This window comes from Coturnix japonica, chromosome 3 (genome assembly GCF_001577835.2).
Source record: "Coturnix japonica isolate 7356 chromosome 3, Coturnix japonica 2.1, whole genome shotgun sequence".
Lineage (NCBI taxonomy): Eukaryota > Metazoa > Chordata > Aves > Galliformes > Phasianidae > Coturnix > Coturnix japonica.
The window spans coordinates 40,489,296-40,516,800 of record NC_029518.1 but is presented as its reverse complement, the minus strand read 5'-3'; the positions used below and the strand labels follow the sequence as shown (position 1 = coordinate 40,516,800).

At 36.9% G+C, this 27,505-nt stretch overlaps 1 protein-coding gene across 1 annotated transcript in view; it reads right to left on the bottom strand.

Annotated features, from left to right (window-relative positions):
* PRKN (parkin RBR E3 ubiquitin protein ligase) overlaps window positions 1–27,505 on the bottom strand; it is a 504,333-nt gene that overhangs the window by 110,794 nt on the left and 366,034 nt on the right. Inside the window, exon 7 of the mRNA XM_032443533.1 lies at window positions 6,082–6,143. Within this exon, the coding sequence (XP_032299424.1) occupies window positions 6,082–6,143 (62 nt within the window). The remainder of the gene's footprint in view (window positions 1–6,081; window positions 6,144–27,505) is intronic.

Sequence of the window (27,505 nt, the reverse complement as noted above, 5' to 3'; positions counted from 1 at the left end):
ATGCAAAATGACATTTTTGTTTGATTTTGACAAGACAAGAAAATAATTGATCTTATCACAGGTAATTTTCTCCGTTCTTTCTCCCTCATTTTTTATTTCTCTCACTATTGTAGTGCACAGGTAACGTGGAGAAAAAGAGTAAGAAAGTAGGTATTCTCTGTCTGTAAAAGAACACAAACAGTATAAAGTTCTGGTAATTCAGAAGCAACAAAGCTGAGGAACTCACATGGATGTCAGTTACTTCAGGAAGAAGATTTTTTGGAGACATGCAAAAAGACAAAAAATACTAATGTTCTGTAGCAGATATTTAAAAAAAAAACCCACACAACTCTAGTAAATATTGCAAGCAAAAAAAAAAAAAAAAAAAAAAAAAATATATATATATATAATTGCCACAAACATGTATTGCACAATAGTTATAAAATCTAAATTAATATTATGTGGTTTCTGTTCATTCTGTGCTCCTTTCATACTTAGATTCCCATGTCTTCTGAAGTTACATCTCATAGGAAGAGAGAGCACAACCCTTGAAGAGCATGGGAATGTGCACCTGCAGATTTTCAAAACAGAGTACCCTTTGCAAAAGCTTTCCCCAGCTCATAAGGAAAGTATCTTTACTCAGGCTTTGTCTGATTTCAGGGATATGAACACCCACGACATTTGTAAAGAAAAAGTGAGCAGTGCAACAAGCTGCAGTAGTAGCTGATAGAAGAGATCTGTTAAAATTGAACATTCCCCTGTCAAAATACCAAGAAACTGGCCAATCCATTCTGCAAAGTTGTCAGAGCAGATGATATAGTAGAGAAGCATAGCTATACATTACTTTGCAGCTTCTGTTCCTGCCACTAGGATGTGATCAGCTTCATCTGTTCTGTGACCTGTTGGGGGCACTCAGGTATAGCAGCAGACTGCTCTCTTGCATTGTTTGTTTTCCCTTCCACCCTTCAGATGTAGCTGCTATTTTATTAATGAATCACAATATTCCATTTAAACAATTAAACAAGATTTCTTTATCACTTTGGGGAGAAGAGGGAAATTTCTCGGAGAGTCACTAGGGAGACTCTCTAACAGTTCACTGCAAGTCATCTAGCTGTGTTGGTATATCATAGTGTTGAGGTCTGAATTAAAGTGTTCTCTGCTGTTTCTGGCACTGGCTTTTTGAATTACCTGCTTTACACTATATTTGGACACAGCCTATATTTACTGCACCTTTAACATATATTTGTAAGCAGCTTGTATGATCATGACTTGGAGACACCCAGCCTGACAGGGCAAATGGTTGCTGCAGGAGACTGTAACTTTCTTACATTGTGCTCTTTCTCAGTAGCTCACCAGTTAATAAATCTTTCATCCCAGTCCTGAATATCTCTCAAGGTACCTATGAAGTGAAGCGGTTAGACAGCAGGTTGGACTGCATCCATTATGCTAGGGGAAAATGATGGATTATGGATAGTGATACTGAATTGCAAGAAAAAGCTCAGCAGAACTAAAGCTAGTTAGATGGCTTCAGGTTTTACCCTTCATAGGGCTGCACATCCAGGAGAGTCTCTATACCTTATGCAGGCTTTTGTGCATTGGGACTGTCTGTGAAAAGGAGATCCAAAATGACCCAGTCAAAGCTCCTTTCTGAACTTTTTCCTGCATCCCCTCCATTCGTGTAATATATCAGGAAACCAGCAACCAGAAAAAGAATAATGATCCAAGACATGAATAAGCCTTTTTATTTTTTCCAGCTCTAGAAGAGGCTTATCATTGGAGACATTTCTAGGTCATACTCTCTGGCACCTTCTCAGAGTCTCCATTACTGAATGGGGTAGCAATCTGTTGCTAAATGTATTTGTGATGCATTTTAAATCAATGACTTTGGAAGCCAATTATAACTGGTAAGTTAGTTAGATATCCACAGTGCATATCATGTACCAGTGGAGTTTATACTCTTCTATTTCACCACTCTTTCTACAAAATCTGCAAACAATTCCCTGTTTAAAAACTACCTTGCTGTTTCCAATTAATCTTAAAAGATAGAGTTTCTAGCAAGAATGCATTTCCTGTACCACACAGTTTCCTGAGGGAATAGGAGATTTACATGTCAAAGAGACTAATGAGAATTTATACTATTTGGAAAACAATTTTATTATTACAGAACTTTTAGCAAATATTAATCAGTAACTCCTCAAATTTCAAGTAAAATATAAAGCATTTATTTCTGAGCATTTTCACTCAGTGCTTATGTTTAGATAAATAAACAGTTTATTTGGATAGACAGACAGGTAGGTAGGCACATTTCCCAGTGGACTGATCATTAAAGTGGCTCAGCACCTTTATCTCTCATTGACATTAATAAAAAAATACATAAACTCACTATTTACTGGGAAAAAAAAATGCAGTGAAGAAATGGTTGAGATCATTGTTTTTTATTAGAAACAGATTATTGATTTTAATTTGACTGAAATTTTGTTGATAAAAGTAAGAGAGCTGAAGAAGCAGGCTTCTCTAAGACATCTGTCTTGGTGCTGCATGGCATTTTGATTAAGTATCTAGAGTAATGCAAAAATAATATGCCATATATTAAAAGGATTAAAATTTAGCAAATTCTGGCAGGTCTGAAATATAATTGTAAATAGGTAAACATCATTACACAGATCTATTTCCAAGAAGATCCTAAAGGTATTGATCCCTCGACTTCTGCCATCTAAAATTTTTATCAATGACTGTGAAGTAAACCAAGGAACACAGAACAACAGTGATAAAGTTTGCAGTAATTTGAGGAGCAATGAACAAGTGAATCCATGTTACGGGGCTGTCAGAGCTGTTGGTCAGGCAGGTCTAATCAAACAGCTTACTTTTCAGCTATTTTTCTAGGGAAAAGCAGCATAGGGCATAATCGCACATTGGGATTTCTGTGTGGGAAGCATCATTACTTATTCTGATCTGAATCTGAGCTGTGTCAATGCATGTCCAAAAGCACGAAGGCAAATCTTTGATGAATATTTAGAAATCTCTAGAAGGGAAATAATGCTCCTTACTGGGCAGCCACTGCTTTAACTGGAACCAGCAAGTAACTACACCGGAAATGCCCATGTGAAGTGAACTGTAAATACAAAGTAACTGGACTGAGCAAAGGCAGTTTCACAAAGTAGGAAGGATGCTGGCGCTGGTAGAGTAGTGGAAAGAAAAGAGACTGGCATTTTTTATCTTTCATCCCTGAAAGGTATAATAGGATTTACTGTTTTTAAGAGATTTGTAAACAAATAATGGATGTTTTTCTCAGCAATGTACTCCAGTTTAAACAAGAATTAATCCAAGAAATTCATGTAATGTGGATTCTAAAGAAGATCAGAAAAGATTATCACAATAGTCTATTCTGCTTTTATAATCTGGCCTTAAACACATAAGCATATTAAAAATAAATCAAGTTTCGACATGTAGCAGTAACCTGCCCCTGTTATTCCTTGTCCGTTGCTTGGATTTGAAGAAAAGATTTGTTTAAAAGATTGAAAACGCTGAAACTAATTAGTCTGAATAAAACAGTGTTATAATTAATTATGAATTTTCTGTATGCATGAAAACAGAAAAAAAAATCCCTTAAAAAAGTAAATACATAACAAAAATATGAGAAGTTATCAGATAATTACTTTTTTTCCCCTGAAATTCATTCCTTTCAATACATTGAGATGTATTTTAGGTGTTTTTTTTTCTCTTTCTCTCTCTCTCTCTCTCTCTCTTTTTTTTTTTACACTGTTTTTGCGCCTACTTTTCCTTTTATGCTGATTTCAATCAAACAAGAGCTACCGTGGTCATCACAAGATCCAAGACGACAAAGCTTTTATAGAGACACAACATAATTGCAACATTCTTCACACCTTCATGGGTTTAGGGAATCATTCAAGTAGCATAGCAATGTGCACTATTTGAAAAGGTATTTATTATGACTGTAATGATAATCGTACCTGAGTAACCTGTTATTGCAGCCAGTTTCAGAGAAAGACAAATCTTTACAGGTCTGATCCATTTTGTAAAACAACTTCCTAGCTGCATATTTTTACACTCCTAATGCTCTCTAACAAAAGTTTCTTATCTGTTCAAGTGTAGTCACTCCAAATATGAGTAACTTCATTATGAAAATCAGTAAAAATACCACAAATATGCTGAGTGGAAAAAATGTAGTACTTACTTGACTAGCAGAATTTTATTCATTAAAATTCTCCACTCTCTCCAAAACTTCTCTTATTATTGGCAAAAAATTGTCTTTTATTTTAAGGTTCCTCATGATTTGCATATCATCTCACTTCTGATGATCATGTATGTCATCATCTAATTCAATAATGAAAAGATGTAAAGGTAGGAGTGTGGAATAAAGAAAGAAAGATTATATAGGCAATCTTAAGTCTGACATGTAATGTCAGATTTGCAGTCTTAACTCTTTAAGCCTTCATCTTGTTGCCTACCGCCTCTGCTTCTAAAAAGCAAACAAACAAACAGAAAACAAAAACAACAAACCCACAATGGAAAGTTTATCAACTAAATGCTTTTGCTGGGATGCACTACTCAGACTACTACCAGTGGTGTTATGAATCTGTGCCTGGCTCAAGACCTCTCACACCTACTCACAGTCTTCTCATTCAGCTGTTTACTACTTTACCTTCATATCACTACCCTTCCCTTTCCTCCTAGCCCACATATCTTTACTGCATGGCAGTTCATTACATGCAGATTTATATATTTCCTTTATTAATAGTCTCTTCCAGCAAGTTTCTGTACTTGGTCCCTTCCAGTTCTCAGTCCCAGTTCCTCATCCTAATCCCTGCCACTCAGTCTTTGACCAGCCAGCTCCATCCCTCCAGTATCCTCAAGTTGCTCTGCTCTCCAATTGTCAGCTGGTTCTCACCAGACTCTCAGCCCCATCAATCCCAGTCTTTCTTTTATTTCTTCTTTCTGAACTTTCATTCTCACTAGACTCCTGTTTCTAGTCTCCTGGCCTACCCTGCCTTCAGTCTTTTTTTCTGTTTTTGCCAGACAAATCCTCCCACACTGCTCTTACTGCTTTCTTCTTGCTAAGAAGAAACTTAGTCCCTGAGGACTTACATGCTTGATTTTCTATAACATCTGAAGTGAGGGGCTGGTGGAAGAAAATTGAAAGTCTGGAAAATGTACCAGCAGTCCTAACTGTAAGAAAAATATGCCTGTAGGATAGTGAAAAGAAAAGGTGAAGAAACAGGGTGTTCTAGACAATATAATATGATCTAACAGCTAAGTTATCAGACTTGAAATTAACATCTCAGGACACGCTTCTGCCTTTGTCATAGACTTCATATAACCTTCTGCAAGACCCTTGGGGCTATGTTCCTTAACAGAAGCAGATATTCTGAGGTACAACACACCAATGCTGAGCTTTCAGGCACCTGGTTCCTAGTATGTATAGCAACTCTCTGGTAGGCCGTTGGGCTTTGTAACCGTACAGTAGGAAAGACACTTGAGACACTGGCAACTTGAATTTCTGAAGCACTGAGTATCTGGCAATTCAACTTGCCTCTCAACATTTAAGGCTATTTTCTCAATATCTCTGTACACTGATTTCACTGTTAACAAAACATTAACTATGACCATCTAGTGAGTGTAGTAAAGCATACCTCACTTGCTTTTGTAAGATTGCTGTATAGAAACAACTTTGTCAGTGCAAAGCGCAGCTATAATTATGAATTAGAAACATTCTTTTAAAAGAGACCATGGGAAAAAAAAGAAAAAAAAAAAAAGGGATGGATAACACAAAGCAGCTGTAAATATCAGTCCCTTAGTCAGATTGTTTGTCTATCTGATGTTTTAGAGAGCCTGTTTACCACTGTAATCTAAAGCTGAAAAGCTGTGGCAGATAGCAGATGTACCAATTAATAACCTGTCAAGGCTGATGGATAGAATTAAAAAAAAAAAAAAAAAAAAGCACATATATTTCCTGTGTGCATTTTCCCCCATATTTCAGGTCACTGGGGGTCACAAGACTGACTCTCTAGAGATAGACAAAAATGTCTCATTAGTGTCTATCTTTCATGACATTAAGATGTTAACTTTGAGGTTCTTACTCACCTGTTCTTCTCCCAGAATCCTGAAGTGATGAACCTCTTTAATCAAGGAGTCTGCACAGCCAGCTGTTGGAATGAAACAAAAACAGCCACTTTAAAACTCCCTGCCAGTGCAGTTTCAGCTGTAAGATACATACACACAGAGAGGATAGAACATACAGATTATGTTGGATTTAGAAGATTAGAAAGATAAGCCATGGTTCTGTGGGCAAAAGAATGCTGAAAACCATCTATCAAATAATCCCTCTGCATTTCAGAGCATACTACCAAGAATGCGTAGAAAGGTTATATTCTGTATATTTTAGCCCTTTCCTCAAAGGACTAAAAACAAAAGCAAGATGAAAAGGGCAGCAGTGTCTGCCAGATACTACCAGTCTCTTAGTGTAACCCAAGAGGTCTGTTAAAAGAACTTATCACATCAGAACCTGAGAGCTGCCCAAAGCTGCATTCTGATTCACATACCATATTTGGACTCAGCTCTGAGTTTCATAAAGGCATTCCCTGGTTCCCTGAAGGATAGGTTCTGCAGGTGCCACAGATTACTTTACTTCTGGCTGTCCCAGACACATTCCATTTCACACATATGTATTTGTTACCCACAAGTGTGATACAGAAATCAACTACATAGGCAGGAGGGAGATTTGCCAGAACTTTGTAATGAGTTTAAACATTTTTTACGTCTGTACCAGCCAGTAAGAAACAATACATCTTGCTATATGACATGCCCCTTACAGATCTGTTCAGACTCTCATTACATGTCTGGTGATGAAACTCAAGCATGCTTATCACTTTTGTGCACTACTAGACTCAAGTTTGGCAAGGGATAAAAGTGCAGACTGTGAAAGCAATCTGGGCTTTATTCTGCTTACTATAAATTGAAGCATCTGCTTGTGAACAGAGAAAATTCCTTAAAAGGAATTAAAAGCAGAATATGGGAGGAACTAAAATTTTTATCAACCTGTTTTTCTGCTGATGCAAGTAGGAACAGCTACCTCTCACCCTTAATGACTGCTATTAAAAAGATGTAAATGAATTTGGAGACAGTTGTCAGGAAATCTCCATCAGCACCATGGCTTCACTCAAAAGCAAGGAGGCATGGCCTACACTCAAAATTCCTCCTGGCATAGCTGTGTTATGGATACAAAGGGAAAAGCCTTTATACTTGCAAGTGCGTAACTAAAGAAGGCAAAAACCCTATTTTGGACACATTTGTAACAGTACGAGTCTTTCAGCTGTTTAACTTCTACCTAGGGTGTTGATTTAAATGATAGTTTAAAAACTTCTTGCTGGTAAAGTTTCTATTTCTATTCAGAGGAGGTTCATGTGGAAAATGCAACATCAGCATAACTTCATCACTGAACCCCTTTAAAGGTAGCCAAGATTTAGGCATACTGAAAGAATTTTCTGTTACTTGCTTATCTCACTAAATATTCCTTCCTTCCCATTTAATGAAACCCAATATATTCTTATCTTTACCACCCATCTCTTCCATCCTCTCACAGAAGGATATGGATATATTTGAATGTGCAAGTTTAGCTTGGAGTGATTTGTTATTAACAAGTTTTTCTTATTCTCTGTGACCACAGACTCTGTGGTCATAGATGAGTGTCAGATAAAAAGTCACTGCCTAAAATAAAGTTCCTCTTTCCTACCCTCAAGATCCTACTTAATTATTGCAATTTTTTCATATACAATATATTTTTTTTTTCTGAAAATATCTGCATTGATTTCACACTTCTATAGGAAATTCTAACTGTGGCAGACAATTTTGTATAATGCTGCATTGTAATCTTTGACAGATGATAACTTTCTATCAACAGCTGAACTGCTTTACGGTTGTCTCTGCTTCTTTCAGTCTTCATGAATCCTTCAACAAACCTTCTTCCACTCTTATCCTTCCCAATTTATTATCCCAACTTTAAGAAAGGAAAGTTCCCCTTTTCTTGCCTAGCAAGGATTTTTTCCCTTTTTCTTCTTATTAAAATCATCTTTCTCAAATGCCTATTTCTGCAGATGTGAAGAGGGCAAAATGGAATGGACTTCTGGGAGAAGTAGGCCTCAATCGTAAGATGATTACACAAGTCAATAGAAAAGAAGGGAGAAGACTTAAAATCATGTCACAGTTGGCAAGACCCCACGACCCTGGAGGTGTTCAAGGAACATTTGGATGTTGCCTTGAGGAACATGGTTTAGAGAGTACTATGGGTGATGGGTGGATGGTTTTACTGGGTGATCCTGCGAGTCTTTTCCAACCTGGGTGATTCTATGATTCTACTTCAGTTTTTTGTAAGCAGGCCTTTGTAAAATAACCCATTTTCTTCAAACATCTGGGAGATTTGAAGAAGTCTTGAGTGATGTTAAATTCCTGCACTAGAGACATAGGTTATAGAAAAATAACCATTCCATAAATTAAAAAAAGATGTAAAAATACCTATTTTAATGAAGACTGTTAAGAAATACTTTTCATGGCACCCACAAAAACACCCATACATTTGTTGACTTTTACATGTAGACACAAACATACATGGGAACTCGAAAATTATTACAAGTTAAGCACCGCACCCGCTGGGCTCACTGGCAAGTCGCACACATGAAAGCTTATAAGAAAAATGCATTTTCTCTTTCTGATTTGTAACTTGAACTTGCCATTTGGAATAAACAATCTGCACTTTAAAGACTCCTGCTGTTTTGTGTAGGATGCTTTGAGGATTAAATTATACGTCCTCTATAGGACAGAAACACTTACAATTAATACTCTTAACAATTAACTGAACACTTTCATTTCCCTTCTCCCAATAATTACTTGAAAAAAAACCAAAAACACAGATATGCAGCAAATCTCTACAGATATAAGCAAAAATATAGAAATATTTAATTAAAAAAAAAAAAAACACACAAAAAAACACCAACCACCAAAAACCAGCAACAATTAAACATGAGTGTTAAAAGCAAATGATCCAAAGGCATGAACAATTGCCTTTAATCAGAAGCCAAAACTCAGGATTGAGGACATCTGCAGACTGATAAAATGACAGCTAAAGGGCTTATTAATTCCCTCTTTCAAATGACATTCAAGCCTCTATGTTTCATATGTTCTTGGCTGCAAGGGCTGTTACAGGCTTTTGCCTGCTATGGAGGCACAACAAGACACAAGAAATATAATATCAATGCAGATCTTTAGGTTTTATTTATACCACCTTTTACCGTGACATAACTCCACTGACCTAAAAGGGATACGATCCATTACATTAATGTTATGGTTGAATCTAAGTAGGAAACTAAGTCAAAAGAGGATGATACCTAGTTCAAAGGACTAGTAGCTTTACAAGCCCATTGCAAGCAACTTCTTTGCTTTTATTTAAGCTTTTATTCATTGCTTAAATTTAAGATTATTACTTTTCTAAATGTTCTATCAGATACCAGATTATTTGTTTTAATCATTTTATTGTTGCTTGAATTCCACACTGCATTATTATTTCAGTCCAAATGCCACTTACAACTTTACATTTACAATTTACATTGTGATATTTTCTTCATAGGGACATGAAGACATTTTCAATCTGTTCCTATAGGGGAATCTACATTCATGAGAAAAGTAAAAAAAAAAAAAAAAAGAAAAATAAAAAAAGCAAAATTTAAGAAGGACAGTTTAATGTCTGCTAACAGCATAAATCCCCTGATTTGAACAGCTCTGAACACACATTTCCAATTTGTAATTAAATGTGATTCCATCTAACACCAATTGAACTACTCAGCTCTTCACAGATATATATATATATATATTTTTTTTCTCACAGGACTAGCTTCTGGTTACTTTTTTTTTTATTTAAAACTATCACTTTGTATGGTTTATGTTCTCCAGTGAGAAGGCAAAGGAAAACTTAAACCAGTGTCCTTTAAAGAGAGAGTGTTGAGGTACTGGCACAGGCCGCCCAGAGAGGCTGTGGATGCCCCATCCCTAGAGGCATTCAAGACCAGGTTAGATGAGGCCCTGGGCAACCTGGTTTAGTATCAGATATGGAGGTTGGTGGCCCTGACTGCAGCAGGGGGCTTAGATGGGTTGGTTCTGCCCAACACTTCTGCACATGCATTAGGCATATAAGTTTTCCATAACGTTAAGCTCCCTGAGCACTTGTATTATGAACACAGCATAACTCAATTTTTCTCACTTAAATTTTCTGTCTGCATCAAAAGTTGCTAATTCTGAAAAGCACATACCCTTTTTCCTGTTCTGAACGTAACTAGGTAAGCGTATCTATCAGTGTCCTTCAAAGGATGTCTTTCCACAGTACTAACTGCTAAATTAAGCTTGCAACTGGAAAAAGTTCTGAATACGTGAGAATAACTACTTTGTGCTTAGAAAATTAACGGATGAGTGTGCCTTTTTTTTTCTTCCTTGGTTGCACTGAGTAATATTTGATGATTACAAATAAGAAAAACGTTTCGCCTTAAAAAAAATATACATTCTAACATTTGGCAAAGCAGCACTTAAGGGCAGTGTTTGCACGACAGTAGTGATAAGTCCTGTAGTTGACTGTGTGTGCAGGAAAGTAGCATGGGAAATATGCAGCCCTCACTTGCCTGTTACAAAGGGTATCTTTCCAAGGCACAGCTAGCTCCTATGTGACCCCACAAGCAAACTTCAACTGCTCAGCACAGTACAGCACAGCAAGCTCTGCTCAGTAAGAGAACAGCAGAACAACAAACAGAGCCCTGCTCCCCATTTTGTGTGCTACTAACAGGAATGGTAACTGAGTAACACAAAGGAGTCAGGGGAGACTTAAGCACAAAACAAGACTCACCAGGTTTGAAATCTCACGATTAGCATGCATTTGTTTGATCTGTCATTTTCTCAGTTTCTTCCAACCTGTTCAACTAATTGGTATATTGGTGCAAAAAATAAACCTTTATACTGTCAGAGTCTGTTCTGATGAAAAGCAATCCCATGCCGGTGACAGTACTGTCACTCTCATGGGAACAGACTACAATTTCAAAGCAGGATGTCTGTTCACTGCATTTTTGTTAATTAAATGTTTGGATGTTGCAGGTGACCTTTTCTCATCTTTGAAGTTATGTGAACATGAAGAACATGAACACAAAACCGAAGAGATTGACTGGAGTGCACAATTTTTTTTACTGAAAATTGTGCAAAATATCAAGTCCATAGTTTACGGAACATAAGTACATAAGCCTTATGCTTGAAATATCGTTTGTAGTTCCACAGTGTGGAAGGTATGGAAAGCTCTTCCCACTGATTTTTCAAAACCACACAATTATAAACATTTTCCAAACTTACTTTACAATCTTAAAGAACAATATCTTTGTAGACAGTCAATTACTGGCTTTTTTTCTCTTTTAAGTGTTACCTAGATAATTTTTGAATGTAACCAAGCTTAAAGCTTAAAAACTTTCTAGACTTTCACTGCATTTACTCATACCATGTTTTGTGTAAGAAAATTTATTTTTTAAAGAAGTAATAGTGACAGAACTGTTTTGTGAGTAATTTGGCATGTCAAGCCCCATGCCTTATAGCTGCAGATCTTAAAATGCGGGAGTTTCATGTGGGCACACAGCTTTATCTGTAAGATGAATTGGTGCTAACCAAGATTAAATCACAAGCCTGACTCAGAACTCTCATGCAATCAGCTTGTAAACACTAGGTTAAATTACTGATTTCATTTATTAACAACAGATCTTATTTATTTACCTTCTGAATTCTCAATGGTGATTATGCATTTTATGCATAGATTATGCAGGCACATTCACAAACTAAAATTCTCAGACCCACTAATTCACACTTCTTCCAATGTCTATTTTGAGGATCTATTATGATTGATAGGTTAATTTGTGGAATATTTATTTTCACCAAGAAAGTAAAGCAAATGTCCTTTGGTACAGTGGATGCACAGGGTTTTTTTCCTGTATATCTATAGGTACCATAGCTTTTCTCAGGAATCTGTTTCAGCTATAGATATATACCAAAGTAACTTGATGATCTTTAAGGTCTTTTCCAATCTCAGCAATTCTATGATTCTATAATCAGCATTTAGTCTGTTGGGCATATAAAACATCTGATGATTTTTTTCTTTCTTTTTCTTTCTTTTTTTTTTTTTTTTTTTTTTTGTACATATGCTATTGACTACAGAGTTTAATCCGGAGACAACCTTTTAGTACTTACATATCTGATAGTATCCGCCTTACATCTGGTGTAGGAAATAACATTTAGTAAAACTGGAACCCAAAAAGTCACATTCTTTGATTGCACAATCATTTGACAACATCTGTTACCAGATTATATTTTTCCAGATAAGCAGATAGTAAAGTAGAATGAATGTGAACCTGAAATGAATTAGTTTTTAAATAGTATAGATTCTTAATGAAAAACATAAAAACAAACAAACAAACAAATAAATAAATAAATAAAGATATATTTTCAGAAGTAATGAGTATGGACTTCAGTCCTTTTGAAGTCAGTAGGTATGTATTTAGTCTTCAAAGCTCATTTCTGCCGCTTTTTGATGTTAAACCAGAGGGCAAAACAAGATACTGGCATTTGGCTTACATCTCCAGAGGTCAACATGGTGCAAGTCTTTCCTACAGCTCTTCTGAAGTCTTTAGATATAGAGTTCTTCAGTTCAAGCAAACCGGCTTAGGTACAAATAAGTAAATGTTGCTTGCATGTATTTAATCTACTAAGAAGATGGGTTTATATATATATATATATACATAAGTATAATATTTTGGTTAAAAGACTGTATGCCAATAAAGACACAATAAAGATCAAATGCCCCTTTTTGCAAAGCTTAATCTGCAGTAGGAAATCAGATTGTTTCTTTTTGTAGTTGATGTTAAAATTCAGAACTAAATGGCTTTTTGTCCTGATTAATAGTGTTGCCAAACAGTATTATGGTCATTTTCTTTTGTCTTGACAGACTTCCAATAACTGAATTCAGTAAAAAAACTCTATGCATTATTTTGCTATCAAAATGCTACTAAAGCTAATATTAGCAGAAGTTTCATAAAAGCTTGATTTTCAGGACAGAATTTCTGACAGATAGCAGAGATGTCAGATGCCCAGCTGAACATGTTACATTTTTATTTCTGTGTGTGTCTTGACTTCAAAATCCTCTAGGGACACAAAAAGTTTTTTTTTTGCTCTTTGTGAGCGCTAGTGCAAAAAATCTGCAAGAGGACTGCAACAGAGATGGGACAGGATCACATAAAGTTTGACTACTGGTGGCAAATAGAGCATCTCAGATGCTTTAGAGAAAAATCTGTCGGCCTGGCTGTCTCATACTGAACACAGCTCTGGCTTTTGCTGTGCATTTACTGGTTTTTAATGACGCTTTAAAGCCAAATGACCCAAAGTAATGAACCATGTTAGCAATTTCCTCCTAGAGTCTTTCCTTAAATCTTTACATCACAAAATATCAGTAGGAATACTGACCTGCCATTTCAGTTCAGAAACTGTTTTCTCGCTTGCTTTTTTACGTAAGACGATACATGAACAAGCCATGCTTGTTCACAACAGCATTCCAACCCTGAATTGTAAAGAGCTGCACAATGCCAGCATTCCAGCACTTGCTATTTTTGCCAGTTTTCTGTATATACAGCAGCACTATAAGATGGACTGTCAAAAAGATCTGTCTTAGGAAAGGGATTTTCTAAAATGAAATTCAGTGTTGCTGAATAGTCTAAGACTTCATAGTGGCCATGCAATAGTGCAAACTTATTTCACCAATAGTCTGTACCATCTGGTTGTTCAACACTCTAATTTAAATTATAGGTGAAAATTCACCCATGCAGTTGCCAGTGAAGTCAGTGAATACTGAACTTGTGCAACAAAATGAAATCCGTGCTATGCTGTCTATCAGCAATGAGAACTGAACAGGGCCACTTACTGCACAAATATAGCAGTTTCAACAGCAGAAATAAGGAGACTTCCTTCTTTCAGCACAAATACTGACATGTCAAATTTAAGTAGCTTTTACAGAAATATAATTTCTTTTCTTTTTTCTTTTTTTTTTAAAGCTCCTTAATTAGCAAAAGTTAATCCTACAATTACTATAACATCAAAGAGTCAGAAAATCACCAAGTCAGAAAATCACCAAGTCTGAGACTTCTAACATAATCCTGGTGATTTTTTTTTTTTTAGTTCAGTTGAGATACAACAGAGTTGCTCTAAATTTCCTCTGGAAGGCATATTATTCTCTGCCATGTAAAACTTGGTCATGAAAATCTTATTGCAGGGATCTGGGCTGAAAGGAACTCTTCACTCTCAGTCTAGTATGTTTTTAGCTCAATCAGCTCAATTCATGAAAGGCTTTCTCATCTTTTATTCAAAAAGTAGTTGAAATCTCCAAAGCAAACTCTGCTCTCTCAAATTCCCACCTTCATGCTAGCACTGGCCTTTGATGATGATCAGTCCTTTTGAGAAGGTAATTGAGAGGTCAGGAGCTTTCCGCATGTGTTAGAGACTGCATAAGAGAGGAGACTGTCTTCTCAAGGAAAACCCAACTATTCCTAAATAAAAGTCAACACAAGACAAAAAAAAAAAAAAAAAAAAAAAAAAAAAAAAAAAAAAAAAAAAAAAACAACCCAAAAAAACCAAACTAAAACAAACCACAAAACACACCAACACCCAAACCCTATAGAGGAATTTCATTTGTCAGCTACTGATGGGCAAGTTTTGAAGGGACTTATTGCTGAATGATAAAATTAAAAAGGTGCAATGTAGAAACCACTAGAAGTTGAAATTAAATCAAAGTCCACAAAGGCATTTTACACATGACAGCTTGATAACTGAAGTATACTGTAAAGTCCTAGTGCTAAGAATCAAACTTAGATAACATTTTTTCCTTTCTCCCCTAAAACTTGAAAACTATTTTCTTCTAATTTTGAGATTCAGAGATAGAACAGCATCAGCAATTCATACTGCAGTACATTTCTCTCTATACATACTACCAAATGAGTTAAGATGCAGGCTATATAACGTAGAAAAGCCACTGTACTATCAAAAAAGATGTGGTCAGATGCCAGAAAACAAACACAGGTTTCCATCTCCTTAATTACAAAGTAGTGTTAAATTATACTAAAATGCAATCTGTAAAGGTAATTTTTCATCTACTTTAAAGGAAAATCAATATGCCAAGCTCAAAATACACCTGGGGGAAAAAAAAAAAAAAAAAAAAAAGATGCACACATGCAGGTCTCACTTTCTACTCCCACACATGCGTAAGTGTGCACAAAAATACTGCTGGAGAAAGGAGAATGGCAAACAATATTTAGTGACCCATAAACAATGCTTTTCTTGCTACTTCCGGAATTCTTTTCTCTTTGCTTTTCTTTTTCCCCAGGGATATGATGTCATTTTGTACAAGCAGTATATAAAAAAAATGCTATTCCTTTGGTCTGTGGAGCGTTTATATGACTGTTTCACTGAGAGTTTAGACAATTATTTAAATTGCTACATAAATGGCTCAGACTACATGGCAAACCTGGGTTACTCTAAAAATAAATGTTCATGGACAATAAACCCATCCAACCAAAACAGAATTTAAAAAAGTCGTGGAATATATTATGTCTCACAGAACAGAGCAGACGTATCTGGACGAATGGCTACGATTTTCTCTCTTTCATTTTGCTTTCATGACAGAAAATTATTTCAAGAATATTTAAGAATGAAGTAATTGCCAAAGAGTAACCCGCAGTCTAGGAATTTTAATTGCTACCTAATTCTAATATTTTTCTTTCTCCTCTGCACTAGCAATACATGCATGCACTATCGTTCTCTGAGATGGAACATGGCACAGTTCCACTTCTGAAATGAGGACAGTTTTGCATTTACCTTAATCAGATCAAATTAGGGCAGGTGGTAACCCTGCAGGCAACGTAATTAAGAAAAATGCCTGTGTTCAAGACAAACCGTCCTTCTAGTCTTGAGGTCTAATAGGACATCATAGTACAATCTTTTAACATTTTGCTGGCAGGCACATATATACAGCTCTCATTTTATCTCTGCAGATCCAGAAAAATCATACGCTTCTCAGTATTTACTCTAACATAAGAGGAAAAGTGATCCTGTGAGTGCAAAAGCTGATGTGGGCTACAATCTAACGTTAAATACAGAAAAAAGGAAGTCATTCTCTAGTCATGTCTAATTCCAATAATATTTCGTGAGACAAGCTAATCCTGCATTACAGTCATTCGCATTTCTGCTATAAAATACTTGACAGGCAGGCATAAATACAGGAGTTCACGCTGTCTGCTTGTCTAACAGAAAAGAACTGAAACGACCTGAGAGCTTCCCCAAAGATAGAGCTAAGGATTTTTCTGATTTTATATCGATATACTGGCTCTATTCCTGGGCAGACCGATAGCTGGCAAAACACATTTTAAATAAGTTGAAAATTTAATGCAAAATTCTATTCTACATTAAAGGGATAATTCAGCCAGGTTCATTTAGTATATTACTCCTCTGAAGACACCCCAAGTGCTACAATAACAAATGTTATATCAAAGATGCACTCAGCAACAAATGCAGTATGAGTCTCTGCAAGGCAATTTTTCAGTACGTCAGAATTACAATATCACTCCATGGAAACAAATTAAGCAGCACAAGCTCGGCTGTTGGGATCGTTTTATTAGGGTGAAAATAAACATAACACTTTAACACCCGGCTCTCTTTCTGCAACACTTCAAAAGTGGCACTGAGAATAACAAAACAAATCCTAATCATTTTTAGTGTACAGATAAAAATCCAGTCCGCTGCGCCTCTCCTTTATCAAGAGGGATAAATGTTTTAATAAAAAGGATAAGACTGGTACACTAATACCAGTGTAGGAATATAGAACCATTTCCATCTGGTAGAAGAACTTCTGTTTTTAAAATATCCACAAATTTCTGCAAAATAATGAGAAATATGCTGTCCTGGCTAGTCCTCATGCTGATGCATGAATTGACTTCATCTTGTTCCTCTCATTAAGAGAAAGCGCAGTACTTCCTATGTGCTTTCTGCCACCTGGATGCTGCCATGATGGCTAGGCCACCTCCTGATCTTGCACCATGGCCATTAGTGCCCAAGGCTGTTACAATTCATTCCCAGCTCAAGGGTGGCACTGGGCTCAGAACACGAAGGAGGGACAGACGCAGTGCTGTGTACAGGGAAGAAGAAAACCTCCATAGCTCAGCATTATGCCATCACAGACTCATTGGTACGCTGAAGTGAATTAGTGCAAGCAATTTCACAAGATTAAGCTAGCAATTTAGTACAGAACAGCTGCCGCTCCGCACTGGAGGATACTCCTTCTAGTCTTTACTTACATGGCCACAAATAACTTCTGAGTTAATCCAGAGCAACAATACACATCTTTCATCTTTACTACCTTAAGCAGAGATATGTTATGCCTTGTAATTAGGTGGTCTTGTCTGATTTTTTCTTAAACTTGCAATAGCTCCCTTATCACAAAAGTCCAATATATCCTTATTGAATTAGACACTCTATTAGGTACTATTTCTTCTAATCTTTGAATTACTCAGCCCATATCTAGAGCATGCACATTTTTTCCCCCTGCTACATCTTTTTTTTTTTTCTTTTTTTTTTCTTTTTTTTTTTTTCTTTTTCTTTTTCTTTCTTTCTTTTTTTTTTTCCCCTATATTCTTTCAACAGCACAGCATTTCTAAGCCGTAAACTTGAAATCAGAATAGACAGGTGGGGGAGCAGATCTCCAGCTCCACCAACTGCAGATATGAAACCCACAGGGTACAGACCCAGCTGCAGAGTGTTTTTTGGATAGTGCCATCTTCTTCCCCTTGGGTACAGGCAAGACTATATCATTCATTCCCAATTAGGAAGCAGATTCGTTTGAAAATATATACCTAGTGTGATTCTAGAGTTATAGCTTGGTGCTATGAATGCTGATGTAGACACCAGAAATCAACACTGGGACATCCCTGACCTTGACACTGACACTGAAGCAGGCTGATGAACCAAGTCAGAACTTGGATCTCCCCAGGAATCCCCCTTTTCCCCTGCCCCCACACTGCCTCCCCATCCACCAGCAGCAGAATGACAGAGCACAGGCATGAATATCCTATTTTACTTCCCTTTTGAAAACAGAAAAGTCAGGTTATTGAAACTAACCATAAGGTTCAGATTTTTTTTTCTCTGATCATTAAAATGCTCACTTGACTTTGCTGCATTTCAGTATATCACTGAGTTGCAGTTGTAAAAAATAGCAACACTAGGTCTCACCATCTGTATACTTACCTTTTGACACTGTGTTAACTACTTTTTCTGTAGAGTACTTCTGAACAGTCATTTATATGTTAAGTACTGAACTCTGCATCACTTCTGCCTTTCAACATTATATTGCTTGCTATGTATTTTCCACTTGTGTCTGTTATGTCATGGATCAGAAATTCATTCCTTCTCAAAGACGCTTGGCTCCTGAATACCATCATGCATGAAATTTCAGAGAGAGACATTTTTTTCTAACTGGGAATGATTGGACATACAGCTATAAAAATATGCATAAAAGCTAAAAGCCCTTAGAATTATTTGGAGGGGAAACAAAACATCCCTTAACTGTTAAATCAGCTGGAAATTCTTCATACTGTACCAATTCCTGTAGGATTTACTTTCTATTGTAGCTCCTGTCTGCTTCAGCAAGAAAGATTGTCACTTATGATAAATGATTCTCTATGGCAAGATTTAGACTCAAGCTACAGAAAACTATATTTAATAAGATTATCTGATCTTTTTTTTAAGGATCAATAACTTATTTATAGGCTGGCCTCCAAGGTTAATTTCTAGTGCTTTACTCACTGAGCTATCCAGCACCAAAATGACTTGCAAGAGACAAATAATCAGAACTGGCTAATCCGCACCAGCTTGTTTAAAAAAACCTGTCAGATTAACAAATCAATGATACTTACACACTACAAAATTGGTTTCCACTTAAAAGCTGACTGGATTTACACAGTTTACATGCAGCATAAATCCTGTTTTCTTGTAATTTAGCAGGGATTACAGGCAAAGCGATTCTCCTGCCTCATGTCAATTTAGAAGATACAAACTGGCCAGCAGAAACCCTACCGCAGTTTGATGGATGTCTATTGAGGGTAATGGAGGAAGAGAGAAAAAAGAGCAAAGCAGGATTTTTGATGTTTGGGTACAGACTGCCATCACTGATCACTTTACTAGCTTTACTTCCACAGTTCCCTGAGACTTTCAATTTAGAGGGCTTTTCCCTGCTTTACTGGTTACAACAAGTAGTATGCCTTATCTAACTTGTGACATGATTCATTCAACAAGGTTTTTCATCTGTTTTACTCATCCTAATTCTTCTCCCATCTTGTTGCAGTTGTTAGAAAAGAGACAATAGTGTGGTTGTCATCAAGTAGGCTGTATCACCGAGAGCAAAAGTTAACTTTGCTGCAGTAAATTCTTTAGTATGGTTATGCACATCTTCCTTTTCTCTCCCTCTCTTTCCCTTTAATTTGATATATTCGTTGTTCCATTTTGAAGGTTATGGAGCATTATCTAGTTTTATTTTTTGTTACCTATAGAATTCTATAAGTGAGTGGGTTGTGGGAACACAACACACTTGAGATCATTAGGACTATCCCTGCCTTCACTAGGATGATAACAAATCAACTAACCAAATATCTTAAAGGTAGAATTTTTTTTCTGCTCTATCACTGTGGAATTTGAAGAGTTGTGTTATAAAACTTACTCAGTGACAGGTGCTTAATCAACTGAATCTCTAACAACTCAAATAATAGTTGCCTAACTTCTTTCTGCACCTGGAAAGTATGATCTGAAGACAAATGTAAATATTTACAATGAAGAAATACACCACAGTGTCAGTCCACATTTTTTTCAGTCTTCTGTCTAGAGATACAACTGAACTGAAGGTTAATGTTAACATTTAAAGACAGCTTATGCATAATCTTAGAGGATGTGACATTTTTATGTTTCAGGCTAATACTCTGTGTCTTTGTTATTCAGGGGAGTCTCATGTAGGAAAGTAAGCTAATGTCAACAACTATCTCAATATTAAATAGTTAAATAAATAAGTAGAGACAAAGGAAAACATGATGGAAATGGCTGAAATAAGTGGTATGCACACAGTACGGTAAACAATTTGGCTGAGCACCATTCTAATTTGGCCCAATCTACCACAACCAATTATTCCTGCATCAGAGACTCCTTATCTTAGATTTTCCAAGCCAGTTAGCCTCTATTTCTTGATAAAAGACACAGCAGTATTTGAGAAAATTGAACATTAGATGAAGAAGAAACCTAGTGTTAGAAATAATTGCCTGCATTTTTCTCCCCAGCTGAGCCTATCCTCCATCTAAATAGTTGAAAAGCTAACTGTCTTCAAAGTTAGGTCTCAGTAATCCATCTGTGCTGACCACAAAAATAATAGGCTTGACAATATTGTAGAAGAGTTGCCCTCAGCATTACTGTTTGCTAGAAAATGCTTGTAAAACAATTTTTAAGAGGTCAGCAAGAGCAAAAAAAGATTGTATCAAATTGTGCCCTTTACAATACCGTCTGGACATAATACACATTTGTGACACAGATACAACACTGAGATCCACAATGAATGAAAGGTAGAAATCACCTAACTCCACTTCCTTGTCCTCTTTCTTCCAGACCTTACTGCTTCTGGGAAACAAATGATATCTTTAGTCTGGGACTCCAAGAGTCTATCTTGCCTTCCTGACTCCAGCACAAGTTGTCCTCAAGCTGAGACTTGCCCAGTGATTACAACGCCACTGCTGACCCTGTGGGATATGCCCACTGGCATGACTCAGCCAGCCCCACTGCTGTGCCAGGGGCAGTGTGCTTCACACATCCTGCCATTAAGCAGTCACCATACTGCACTGCAAAATCACCTAAACGATAGCCAAGGAGCTATGGACTCCTTAAGCTGCTGCGTGAGATATGAGAGAAGAAAACGAAATAGACAAAAACCCAATAATTGGGAACCAACACATGAAAATCAACAACTAAAAGCTTTTTATCTGAAATCTGAAACAGAAGAACAAAAGATCAGGATAGCAAACAAACAGAGAGAAAAAACGTAAAGCACCCACCATCAAGCCCCTCCTTTTCAACTTCTGAAAGATAAATATCTGCTTGAAGAGCACTATATTTACTATGTAATAAGCAGCTTTGCAATTTTCATTACAAAGATCATGCACAAAGAATAAAATTACAACTGTAATTTCATTTTCTGACAGATGAAACAGTGTAAGGTGGAAAATTCTGTGCTGGACAATGACTGATAATTAGTTGAACTTCCCAACTTTCTCCAAAGCATGTTGAGCAATACGGGAAAAGTTTAGTGTAAGTAACCCTTACCTGCACAATATTTGCAAGGGCACTGTATTCTACTGTATATATAAATATTTATAAATAAATAAATAAATAAATATTTAAAATTTATATATATTCTACTATATATATAAATAAGACATTCTCAGCTTCTTTTCAGTTCATCAAAGTTAAGAGAAATAGAAGGAGAAAATAATATTGCATATGTGCCTCAGAGATCTGAATCTGAAAACTATGAAGAAAGATTTCTCAAAATTCCAGATGCGATGAGTTCTGTCCGAGTTTCACAGAGAGGCTCCTTGCTGCCTGACCTGTGCACCATGCATTGCGAAGCACTTGTTGCTTATGTAGAGTTGTACTGAATTCAGGCAGAAAGCTCCTGAGGACGAGACTATTTGTCTAGTACTCTATGTGTCCTGACAGTGCTAAGGAATACCAGGACTTCAAATGCATACTGCATTTGACCCACAGTAAGTAGAAGATGAAATCTCTATTTGTAGCTTAATCTTTCATCTGCAGATCCAGCCACACTTTGTCTGTTGCTTTTTTTATTTTTTATTTACCAAGAATTCTTTTTCATTTCTAGGAGCAGCCAGGATAAGCTCTTTCATGATTGAAAATCCTAGTTATGTAAAGTATGCTGCATATATATGTGCAGAGACAATTTTTGTTTTTATTTATATCAGCACTAAGCAGAAAGCTGAAAGCTTCGTCTGTGCTCCTAGCCCCATCGCGTCAAAAAGTGGGCATGAAATGTAACAGATGTTATGGTCATCTCTAAGTTTACCAGAGGCTGTCATGTGCAAAGGGTGGTACAGAACTAGTGGCAGATGCCTAAAGGGAGAGGGCTGAAAACTGAATTCTTCTATGCAATGGATGTAATAACCCAAGCAAACTGGGATTTTAACGGCTTTCAGCACCATCAGCTGTGAGCGTGGCCTCACTTTGTGAGTTTACACATAAAAATATTACATTGCCAAAGGTAATTCTTCAGCTGCACTTCACAAACAGAAAATGATAAATCCCATGTCTTGAATTTACAGAATATAAACCAACAATCTAGAGCAGACTCAAATCTCTGTTTGACAATGACAAGGCAATGCTGCCATGCAATTACCTTGGGAATCTCTATCAAAGGCAATGGCAATTGAAAGTTACAACATCTGTCTCTGAAACCTCAGTTTATGACTTTGTGGAGAAAGAACAGTCATAACTACATGACAAAATGTCAGTTCCATATTTTCTGACTTTTCTATGTTTCCTGTCAAAAATTTAACAGTATTCAAATATGTCTCACTGCACACTAATGCATGCACGCATCATATAAGATTAAAAAATGCATATCCCAAAATTTCTTTTATGGAATGTACAAAGGCTGCTCAGAAAGTAACACCTCCTATTTAATTATGTTTCCCACAATGTAAGAGATGGATATTGATGGTATGGCAGTAGAAGCGGAACCTTTCCAGTACATTTTTTTTTTCTATGGGACAGATGACAACAGAGTGGTAGTCTGATAGAATAGCATTTGACATGGAAGTGAGGATGAAGCAAAGGTGTGTAATTGAATTCCTCCATGTGGAAACATGGCACCCACTGGCATTCACTGATGCTTGCTGAATGTTTATAGAGACCAATCAGTGGATGTGAGCACAGCGAGGCAGTGGGTGGTGCGTTTCAGTAAAGGTGACAACAAATCACCTTCTCTAGTAAAGATGTTTATGCAGGCTCTTAGTCATTACTTGCAAAAATGCATAATTACGTTGGTGACTATGTAGAAAAATATTGCTTTGTAGTTGGGAGTTTGCTCTATCAAATAGTGTTATTGTACTCTTTGTTGTAGTTTCCATAGAAATAAATAGGAGGCATTACTTTCAGAGCTTCCTATGTACTAAGAATACTCCCTGTGGAAAGGGATGGGTTGCATTTGAGGGAGCTACGAGGCAAGAGAATCTCAGTGGCATAAGGAGAGTTGCAAGATAGGGTGGCTGTGCTGAGATACACCTGTGGTCAGAGAAACGTCACTGAGAAGAAGTTTGTGGGGGAATTCTCCATCTCCCAGTAGAAAACTGCCTCTCTGCAGAGAAGAATTTGGCTGGTCACTTTATGTGGAGACTTACACTCCCTAGCAGGAACGTATGCATAGAAGACACTGGTAACAAATTAGAAATGAGAAAAATCAGTGACAAACCTGAGAGTGAATACTCTTCCTGCCACATATGCTAGACACACTAGGAGATGTGTTGCTTCTCAGAAGCAAGAAGACACACCATAAATGAAAAAATCCTGTGGATCATAGAAACGTGTTCTATCCCTGCCCATCCGTGGGCATGAGCTAATCTGAAAAATGATCTTGGAAAGATCAAAAGGTGCTGGAGATTCTGTGAGCAGTTGTGGAGAGAGGATTTCTAGGGTTGTGCTCTTCTAGGGAGAGCGTGAAATGTCAGGTGAAGACAGATATGATAAGTACATGGATGCACAGGCACTGCTGACAAAGATCATTGGTTTTCTCAGCTACGCAATGGTATTCTACAAACGCGACTTCCCAAACTTTACATTAAGTTAATTAAAGAAGTGGGTGAAGCAAACTTAGAACTTCTGACAGATTCTTTTGAAAGCACTGGGAAGACAGGTTCACCTTGGTAAAACCAGAGAAAAATGTTTTCGAGTCCTTGACTTATATGAAATAATAACAGCTGGATTGACAATATGCTCAGTGCTGACAAGATCCTTGCCCCTAAGAAGAATTTTTGGCCCATTTATCACACAAGATGCACTGTGAAATCCTGATGATGATGACAGCCACACAATCTGTGTTCAATGTTTTTCATTTCTCCATATTTCACATCTTTTTCCAACACTGATGTCTATTAAAATTTGTGCATCAGTTGGTCCATAACTCAGGAGGAATCTCGATGGAAGTAGACATAGAATGAAGTAAGTATTAAGTATAGCCTTTTCCTCCTTCCACCCTTTACTTCTAAAGCCAAACAGAGGCTAATTCAGCTTATGACATGATTCATAGCAACCCACGGAGCATTTTAATTTTTGCCAACTGCAGTATTTTGAACAGGTTTTGGCATCGGGAGTTCTAAGAATGCCTTTAACTGATATACTTTTTCTGCTTATACTTCTCTAGAGTCACAGAATCATGCTAAAACAGCTTCCCTACAGTAGGTTGCAGTCCCTAATGGCAGTACCAAAGCTCTGTGCCACCAGTCAGGAAAGGAAATTTCATGCTGACTACTTGTTATCACCTCAGCTTTCCAACTCCATGAAGCAAAGGAGATGCTCCATGATGGTATACTAACATTTAAAAAGAAAAAAACCCACTGTCGTTATAAGACAAAGGTAAATGGAGATTGCTTACAACAAATCTGAGCAACATGGTATCCACTGCTTATCTATACAAAGTATATGAGTTTACCCGTCACTGAGGAATTCATCTCTTCTGTCTCTATTATTTTGCAGGTCTGAATTCTCTTTGCTGTGTTTCATAGATGACTTCCACTGCAGTGAGACAGTCCTCCACGCATCAGAGTAGGAAGAAGCTTAGGAATTTTATAGACACTCAGAATAATTTTTCCAAATATGCGTGACAAACAAGATAGAGAAGGAAAGAGCACTGATTTAGTGCCATATTGAAGGTACAGAGGTAGTGTGTTCAAATAAAATCAAAGAAAAATTGCAAGAGGCTTTTCTGTGTATAATCACAGCCAAACAGAATGGTTAAGTTTGGAAGGGACCTCTGGAGATTACCAGCTCAACCCCTTGCTAAAGCAGGGTCACCCTAAATCACATTACACAGCACTGTGTCCAGGCAGCTTTGGAGTATTTCCAGGGAAGGAGATTCCACAACCTCTCTGGGCAACCTGTGCCAGTGCTGTCACTCTCACAGTAAATAAATTTTTCCTTGCAAAAATAGTTGATAATAGAATCATATTTGTACCAGTGTAAGGTGACAAATAAATAAACTTATCTAAAAAAAGATTATTGGAAGGGCAAATCACTGACTTAGAGGCTGATCAGGTTTAAAATAAATTTACAGTATGAAAACTTATATTGCAGAAATAAAATTGAAGATGAATTCCCCAACATAATATAAACAACTATCGATGTGTAGCAGAGTGAGTATCCCAAGCTTTTGACTAAATAAACCTTAACACTTCTATCCAGAAGTCTCATTCTGAGTAATAATACACTGTGTATGTTTATAAAGAATTTCTGGTAGCTGCAGTTGTCTCTCAAGAATTCTTGATGAAAATAAATCAGAACTTTGCCTTATGTGAACTGGGATTTGATATGACCTTCATGCTGCAGACCTGTCATGCTGTAGCAATGATGAATGCAATCAGACAGCTATTAGACACTGTTCTAATTTAGACACAGCAAAAGCTGTTGAGTAATGTCAAATGAAACAAAAAGTAGGACTGGAGTGTGAAAGGGCTTTAGTTCCCCTTAGGTAAAATTCAAAGGACCTTGTAACATCAAGGCCATGCAGAGCTGGGCACAAAGGCCTTGAAAGCAATGAGGCAAGATTATTGACTGAGTATGGCAGAATCCTGTCACAATCCTCGGAGGAGATTTAGAATTTCTACAGGGATGCTGTGTTCCTGAAAAGTTCTGAGGAAGGCAGTGAAAATACTTCTGAAAGTTCACCTTTCTTTTGATCCCTTGTCAACAATACCTAGAAGATTAATTCATAAGCAAGACATATATGAAGAAAATTCTAAAGTATTTTATAACTGTTTATAAACTTATTGACAATATATCAATGAAGAGCACTGAAACAATTTTCTAAGTGCTAATATGTTAATAAGCAGAAAGACATGAGACTGGAAACCTCATCCTTGAACATAAACCACCTTCATAATTTTAGGACATTGCTGAAATTGCTCCACAAATTCCTCCAAACCCAAGCTTGGATAAGTTCAGGATATAAACTGAGAATTTTTTATAAAGCTTTATCAGACTACAAAGCTGTCAATGAAACTGCATTTTCACCTAAAAACAAAACCATGACAAAACTAGATCAGAAACATTGTTTTCATCTGCATCCTTCTGAATTTACAAGGAAACAGAAGATTAGGTAATATGGCAAGTCAATTCCTTCTGATCAAATTTTCTGCCCTTTCCATTTGGAAGGATGTCTCCATAACTTCTTAGGTCAAATGGAGGGATTCAGTGGAAGTTGGAAATTATCTTAGAGACAAATTCTGGCTATGGATTCAGAGTGACTTCATTGTTTTATATGCAGATGTCTTCTGAATTCACCACACAGTCTGTATTGTACCGGCAGTAAATGATGATGGTATAATTAAGATGAAATAAACACTATAACATCAAACACTAAAGAGAAGATCCACCAGCCTAGTCAGATTCTTACTGAGATCCTGAAAGATCAAAAACAGAGAAAATGGATGCTGTAATCCCGTGAGGATTACATATGGCACAAAATCTGTGACGTATTGCAATGCTGAGCAGGGCTGCAATGAGCTGATGCAGCTGGGAAGTGCATGTTTGCAAAGCAGCTGGGCAACCTCTTCCTTTCCAAGACAGCAGGTAACACTAAACAGGGTGAAGCAGCCTTTGTGGAAGAGATCCCATGTTGTGAGGAGACAGAGAATCTTATTCATTTGGGCTTCATATTACTAAATATTGTCAACCTAGTCAGAATCCAAGCTCTAATATGGGGAGAGTGAGATTTAGAACACAACATTTGCTTTGTTTTTCTTGGACATTATAGCTGGACAAAGTACAAGCTAACCCGGAGAGCTGAAGCAACCTGTTTATACAAAAGGAATATTATCAGGCCTACTAATGTGTATATTTTTGCTATGCAAAAAAAATCCCATCTCAAAAACGCCACCCACAGATCAAGGCAACCAAACACAAATCTCGTTTCAGCTTTTCAGCTTGAAATTGGCTCAAGACCTTTGGCCATTCCCCAAAGACTTTCTGAATACAGACACCCTGGTTTGAAGTATAGAAGAACTCCCCTAGCATAGACACAGGCTGCTTTAATGCCAAACTTTTATGCGCTTGGGTACCTTTGTTTTCACGTTTATTTCACTTCTCT